Source organism: Salvia splendens, chromosome 11, assembly GCF_004379255.2.
Source record: "Salvia splendens isolate huo1 chromosome 11, SspV2, whole genome shotgun sequence".
Lineage (NCBI taxonomy): Eukaryota > Viridiplantae > Streptophyta > Magnoliopsida > Lamiales > Lamiaceae > Salvia > Salvia splendens.
The window spans coordinates 15,835,965-15,843,672 of record NC_056042.1 but is presented as its reverse complement, the minus strand read 5'-3'; the positions used below and the strand labels follow the sequence as shown (position 1 = coordinate 15,843,672).

General features: G+C 34.9%; 1 protein-coding gene across 1 annotated transcript; it reads right to left on the bottom strand.

Annotated features, from left to right (window-relative positions):
* Nucleotides 1-750: 750 nt before the first annotated feature.
* On the bottom strand, nucleotides 751-5,270 carry LOC121754897 (putative E3 ubiquitin-protein ligase UBR7). Its single transcript, XM_042150187.1, has 6 exons — nucleotides 5,024-5,270; nucleotides 4,816-4,913; nucleotides 3,153-3,311; nucleotides 2,638-2,898; nucleotides 1,130-1,744; nucleotides 751-1,052 (listed from the first exon to the last, which is right to left on the bottom strand). Exons 2-6 carry the CDS (start codon nucleotides 4,900-4,902, stop codon nucleotides 963-965), a joined length of 1,212 nt encoding a protein of 403 aa, XP_042006121.1. The 5' UTR covers nucleotides 4,903-4,913; nucleotides 5,024-5,270; the 3' UTR covers nucleotides 751-962.
* Nucleotides 5,271-7,708: the final 2,438 nt, after the last annotated feature.

Below are 7,708 nucleotides of genomic sequence, written 5' to 3'. Positions count from 1 at the left end.
AATTAATTCACAATTATAAAAAAAAATGTTATAAGAACAATAAAATGTATCAACATGTGTGTACGCTTTAGTTGATTTCCAAACTTGTTTATTTTATGTTTTTAGTTGTATAATCAATTGTTATAAAGGTGTGACACTAATTTCTTATAAAGGCAACACGCTTCCATAACACAACACAACCCCCCAACTCAATCAAGAACTCATGTAATATCACAGCTTCAATTTTGTGTCTATATCATAAATCCGAAGCATGTTATCATGATTAGGTCACAATCTTGTCCATCCAAATGCATGATACAAATACAAACACATCTATCCTGAGTACACATTCAGTACAATGGTTATTAACAAAAAAGCAATACTTCTACTTTGAAAGAATGAGAAATCAAGAAACGAATCACAAGCTAATCGTTCCCAAACCCCATACTCAACAAATTAAAACATACTGCTATATTGTAAAGTAAAAAAAAAAACCACGCGATACTATGTACTAACCCAATCCTCATGATAAAAAAGAAAAGGAATAAATTCAATAGCCAATCAAAACTTCAGATATTTTACTACTCCCTTCATCCCAAAAGAGCATACACCCTCTCCTTTTTAGTATTTCCCACAATACTCCAATTACTTTTTTTTTTTTTTTTATACCTATCAATTGTGTATTAAACCCTGTGCCTAACTAAGAGAGCATACTCTTATGGGACAGGAGGGAGTAGGTCTAAAACGAGTAATCTCATACCTGACTTTGAATACTCAAATTGCCACACCCTTTAAAGGAATGACAAGATCCTGTGAGAGAGATAAACGGTTCTGATTTAACTGTTAAGATAACATACCGAATCTACAACACAAGTTGAGAACTTCAGATGCATAAAACAGTATAGTATATCAAAACTATGCTCCAAACACCAACTACAGAGTCATAAATTTAAACTGCCAGTTTCATAACTAAGCTTCATAGCTTAATCAGAACGCTTTCTCTTCTTGGCAAGATTCTCAAAAAGCTGTTGGACATCAGCAGTCGTGACAGGCTTCGAGGGGTCTGACGATTCCTGTAATGGAAAATACAAAACCAAATTATTGGCACCTGAAAGCAATGTCTTTAATCTTTCAAAACATATCGACATACCAGGAAAGAGAATATCTCATTCTTCATGTCAGCAATTCCGCTTAGTATTTCCATCTTCTCAACATGGCCCAGATTGTTCATAAAGTTTAACTCAGCACCCTCTAGTTTCTGAATATTCTCATTCCTTTTCTGCTGTCCCATTTTCTCATACTCAGCGATCGAGTCCTCTTTGTCGAGCAAGAAGCTAATTCGCCTCTGGGCATACATGTCCGAACACTTTCCACACCTACAGAGGATTTCTCTCCAACCTTTTGAAAGAAACAAGGGCTTGCTATTCCCAGTATCTGGGAGATTCTCGATTATGCCTCCAATAATACACTTGGTGCTCGGGCCAGCAACTTCACTGCATCCTTTAATTACAGCTTCTGCATCACCTTCTCCAGGAGCAGTATGAGATTTTGTATTACTTAAACTAGAACCAATGGAGCAGCTGTCTTCATCAAGTGTGTCTGAAGATATCAAAACAGAGTTTTCGACTGCCTTTTCCTTCCCAGTATCTGAAGGATCTGATGCTGAAATGATTTGAGGATAGCAAGTAAGAAAAGAACAGATGACTGAACACCCTTGGCAGATGAAATCCTCATAAAGTGGCTCGCCTTCCTCGTCTCTTGGGATCTATTTGACAATACAAAGATGGCCAAACTCAAATGCATAGTATTACGCAATAGCGAAAGGAGAAAATAACAGTAAAAATATTATACAGTAATAATTAAAAAAGACAAAGAAACCAATATTGCTAGAGTTCAGCAAATATATTGTTAGCGCTTAATTAATAACTACATAAATGTCTCATGTAGACATAATACTATAAGTATACATTTTCAACAAAACACAATAAGCTTGTAAGGTTGTACCACACCACAAAGCATTAAAACAAATCAGTTCAATGTCTAACATACCATGCCAGTGGCAAAGGGGACAGAGATATAATATAACTGAGGCCAAACCACTAGTCTACTATCATCCGTAATTTGTGAGGAACCAATCAGATTCATACATTAGAATCTACATGTGAATGTGAACGAATTTGGTTACTACAACTCAATGCGGTGATAAAAATGGTTAATCTCGACAAAACAAGCATAACTCTAGAATATGTTTGTTCCATTATTTACCAGTTCAGTTCTCACTTCTCAGACTAAAGAATTTTATTATTAACCAACAAATACATATACAGCCTTCCACAAAAATATGCAAACACCATAAAGCACTTTCTAGCAGTCTGTATGCAAGCTTTTTGTCTTTTCATGGACATGTGAAGTACTACCTCCGTCCACAAAAAATAGACAAAGTTGTAAATGGCATGGATTTTAATGCTCAATTGGTAAAGTAAGAGAGAGGGAGGGAAAAGTTGGTGGAAGTGGTGTTAGTGGATTTTGTGGGGTCCACATTTAGACTGATGTGTAGGATTAGTATTTGGTGGACACCCAAAATGGTAAAATTAGTCTATTTTTTTGTGGACATAGGTAGTATAAGAGAAGCCAAAAGGTAACAAAATAGATGCTAACCTTGTCACCAGACTGAAGACCGATATGCTCCTCATGAAACCAATCCTCACAAATACAACACTGAATCATCTCAACTTGTTCTTCAACATTAGGATCGGGGTAAGGCAGATCACATGTGCAGTAAGTACCTTTGAAATTGTGGTTGTACATGTTCTCTGTATTCTCTACATCTTTGCCGGCTAAAAGCTTGCAGTAGACCTCCCCGAATTTTGAATTTCCACAGTCACATCTGAAATTTCTTTTGGTCCATAGTTCCAGAATCTAGTTAGAGCAGCACAGAGTATCAGTTAGAAACCATAGTGTAAGTAATTCATTCCTTCCCCATATTAAAACCATTTCTTTTAACACATATCTTAAAATGTATGGGAGCTAAGAAGGTTAAGTACACATCCAAATATAACAAGCTTGTCACTACATGCCAAATAAACATACACATCATTATCTTTATATATACCATGAATGGGCAAAGAAATTAATAATGAAAACGCAAAACTTATTAAAGAACTCAAATATACCTCATGGCCATCATGGCAAACCAAGGAACACGCTGTGCAGACCCCAGCATTCCCATCAGGTGTGCAGGTCAAACATGAGAAAATTGCCTGTCTTTTGACATACCCTTTTCCGTAGGTACACTCCTTGCCCTCATCACCTCCCAGAATTAAATCTGCTTCCTTTAATATGTATGAAACGAAAAAAATTCAGCCAGTAACAGGTAGTACCATATCTTTAAAATGGCATGTGATGAAAAGACTAACATATCAACAGCATAATTGATAGTACATAATACATAAATAGCAATGTATATTCTTTGTCTCACTGTCTCCTATCTATTTCCACTCCAATAAATGGTTGGTTATCTCCCATGTCAAAGTTATAAGCATGGGTTAGTAACATAAAGTATCTTCTTGTTTTTAAAAATTAATTTCAATAAGAATATCAAAATGGGAGTGGAAAGTAAGATGTATGCTGAGAGAAAGAGATAGCAAAACAACATTTTGCCAACAAGATTTGGTGGGTGCCTCCACTATTTAATAGTAGTAAACAGATTGATTACCAGTAACTCCAATCACGGCCAAAATGCATACATTCACATCATCAAACGATTTTGAAAATAAAACCTTTACCATATAGAAAGACCAACTGTAGAATCAGATTTTAAACATATTCTTAATCACACAGAAAGAAAAACAAATTAAGCTATCCACCAACTACGACCACACGAAATGAGATTCAATCAGTGTTGTTAGGGGCGTGGGGCGCTCTGGGGCGATTCTATAAAATCTGGGGCGCGGGGCGATGGAGCGACGGGGGGAGAGACCCACGAATCGGGGCGACCGATACTTAAAAAATAGAATTAGTACCACTGCATTATTTTTAATATATATTTTATATAGTTATATAGGTGTTTGCTGTTTCTTATACTAATTTGTAGTGCATGCAACTGATTTTTTGTATAAATTTCTTAGTAGTATTAAGTGTATAAGTCTAACAGTATGTGCCTTTAGGCCTTAAGTAAGAGAGAAATACTTGTTCGAAATTTCCTAGAAGCATAATACTATAAATAAATAGATAATATTATCAGTAGGTGAGTAAGCACCTATAAGGAAGTGTACTAAATGCTTTCTTCAAGAGAGAAACAGAGAGATGACTTGTTTTATTTATTTAATAGACCTAAAAAGCTGCAGCACTGCCACTAATTGATTACATAAGACACCTAAAAAGCCGTGCTTAAATTGTAACGTTAAAATATGAGTGATCCCTTCATCTTCCTCATCCCTTCATCTTCCTCATCCCTTCTTCCCTCTTTATTAAATACGCCGGAATTCTGAGCATGAAACAGCCGACGCCCCACCGTCGCCCCAATCCGCCCCAGTCTCGCCCCAGCCCGCCCCATGAATATCGTTCGGCCCAGGGTGGCTGGGGCGACTACAGCCTCGCCCTGACCGCCCCACGCCCCAAGGGCGATTTTCACAACACTAGATTCAATTTGATGAATCAGTAAAAAAAAGGTTGTTGGGATCCTAGAGCTGCACATTAATTGAAGCATTTAGAACTTAGCTACACAAAAACTTCATGGCCTTACAACCTCTTAGTACAAAATTCCCTCTCCGAATTTCGAGCACAAAAACATCAACAATTAGAAAAGCTCGTATTAACAGAAGATAAATCACTCACCAACTCCTCTTCTTCGACTGATTTCAGGTAATCCCCAATCGAAATCGTGGGCTCAGCTTCAACTTCATCGTCAAAAACGTCAGACATTTCCCAAGTCCCTTCAAGCAAAATTACACGAAAAAGGTTATAAAAGGAGGGAATAGCGAAACCCAATCCAACCTCACGATAATAAATTTGGAAAATAATACATGAACGCTAAAAAAAGCACCTTTTGTTATAGAGTGAGACGGAATCCGAGGTTGCGAATACAATGAAAAAGAAAAAAAGGAACTTGACTAGAACAATAAAAATGGTCGATTCTAGGAGTGTAATCGGAAGATTGAGTAGCCACGATTGAGGAATTTTAGCAGGGAAAGAGAATTGGCCTCATAAATTTTCCTAGGGTTCTTTCTTTCTACTTGTGTCAATTTAATATCCCAGGGATGTAAGCATATTTCCCGCCAAATTGATCCCCAATTTTATTTCTCTCCGGTTTATAGTACACTCTCCGTCTATGAAAAAATATTCTATTTCACTATTTTATGATGTTCATGATTTAAAGTTGCATCCATTTTAAATAAATGGATCTCACCATTCATATAACTCATTGATGATTCCAAATAGGACTATAAATGGCAAATAGAGGGAATATTTAATATAGTTACTCCGCCCATAAAAATAAATTTATTTTAATGTGAAAATGATATTCCTCTGTCTCATATGTCATTTTATGATAATACCTATTTTAATATGTAATTGATAAAGAAAGAAATAAGGAGAAAAATAATTAAAATAATTTTGTGGATGATATAGCTCATAAAGTAAAAGAAAATAGAAAAAAAATCATAAATAAATATGAACTATTTCTATAGAACGGAAGAAATATATAGAATATATATATATACAAAAGAAAAAAAATGATTAATGTATTAATAATGGAAGATGAAACACCTCATTAGCAGAAAAGAACTTATCAAAATTAGAAGTAGACTAATTTTACGCGACATACTAAAATAAAAAAAGTAAACTAGTACCCCCTTCGTCCTCCATTTAATAATACATCTTGACTTTGCATGTGTTTTAAGAAAATGTTTGAACTTTATAAAGAAAATGAGTGAAAAACTTGGTGAATTTTGGGTCCTTTTTATCTACTCCTCCGTTCCTTAAATATTGTCATAGTTTGATCGGGCACGGATGTTAAGAGACGTAATGGAAAGTGGGTTGAAAAAGTTGGTAGGATGTGAGTCCTACTTTTAAAGTATTAGTTTTATAATAAAACGTGTGTGGAAAAAAATTAGTGGAATGTATGGTCCACTACTAAAAATGGTAAAAAATGAAATGTGACAAATTTTGTGGAATGGTCGGAAATGGAAAAATGTGACACAATTTCAGGGACGGCGGGAGTACTACTTTATACTCCCTCTGTCCCAGTCTAATTGAGATGACTCTATTTTGACACATATATTTATGTAGTGGTGTTTAGCTAATTAAATTATTAAAGTAAGAGAAAGAATAAAGTAAGAAAGTAAAAGAGAGAATAAAGTAAGAGTGGAAATAAAGTAGGAAAGAGTAAAAAAGAATAAAGAAAGAGAAAAGATAAAGTAAGAGAATTGAGTGAGTTAATACAAAAGATGAAATGTTTCACTTAGGTTGGGACGTACCGTAAAGGAAAATGTCTCACTTAGGCTTTTACGGAGGGAGCATTGGAATGTAAGTGTAATAAGTTAATAGGGTATGAGGTCCACTTACTAAAAATGAAAAAGGTTAATGTGTCTTTAAATGGTTGACATCACAAAGTGAAAAAACGCGTCAGACTTTGGCGGATGTGCAAAGTATTTCTAAAAGACGAAGAAAGTATATTGCCTAATGGAGGATCATATAAATCCCCCACATTACTACATGGGGATGCATAAGAACATATCATGTTCTAAAGCCATTGGATTTTGGGGACCTACACAACAATAATTGCACATATATGCACACACACAATATGTTACGTATAATATATTGAAAACATGTTTTATGTTGCTTTATATTGTAAAATACATTTTTTGTATTTATGAGAAGAAATTTAGGCATAACATGAATCAATAAGTGAAATTCTTTCAAAAATCAAAGCAAATATCTGTCATTGGATTTTGTGATGTGATCGTTAGATTAATGTCATGTGTCATCTAATAATGTAGATTGTGTAGTCTAATAATGTGGCTCGGCTAATAATGTAACGCGTTTTAGTCTAATAACGTAGATTGTGTAGTCTAATAATGTGGCTCGGCTAATAATGTAACGCTTTTTAGTGTAATAGTGTAGCTCGTATATTATTATCACAATCATCCAATCTAAGGATCCAAGGGATGAGTTTGCTTTGATTTTTGACAGAATTTCACTTATTTACCATAGTGCGCGAACATGATTTGTCATTGGCCATTATTTGTTGATGTAGTTCATGGAAAAAAAATTAATAACATGAAAAATAGTTTCTTCCATATTGTGAACTTTTGGTATCTTAAGATTTTTCAATTTGTACCCTTGTAGATGTAAGTAGGGATGTTAATCGGGTCAGCCAAACAAGTTTTGGGCCAACCTTATTAGGGTTGCAGGTTAATCAAGTGCATGCTAATCAGGTTGTATTTTTATCAAGTTATAAACATCCAATCTTAACCCTCAACGTCCGCATAGTTTTATTTTGTTTCATAAATCATTGTTTATAAAAATAAAATTATTTTGTTTAGGAAAATATTGACTACAAGAGATTGTTTTTAAATATTTTTAGCTCGACTAGCCCGAAATCTGGTGGAGTAGGTGATGCACTATTTATTAGCACTATAAATACCTACAAGCATACGTGGTAGATCTACTATAGCTAAAGGTCAGTATCGGGATATCGAACACATGGAATAAGATTGTAACTGAC

Excerpts from the sequence above, each read along its gene's own strand:
- LOC121754897 (XM_042150187.1), bottom strand. The coding sequence starts at position 4,902 with ATGTCTGACGTTTTTGACGATGAAGTTGAAGCTGAGCCCACGATTTCG. Across the intron at positions 1,745-2,637 it reads GTCTTCAGTCTGGTGACAAG|ATCCCAAGAGACGAGGAAGG; the intron begins GTTAGCATCTAT and ends ATTGTCAAATAG. Across the intron at positions 1,053-1,129 it reads ATGAGATATTCTCTTTCCTG|GAATCGTCAGACCCCTCGAA; the intron begins GTATGTCGATAT and ends TTTCCATTACAG.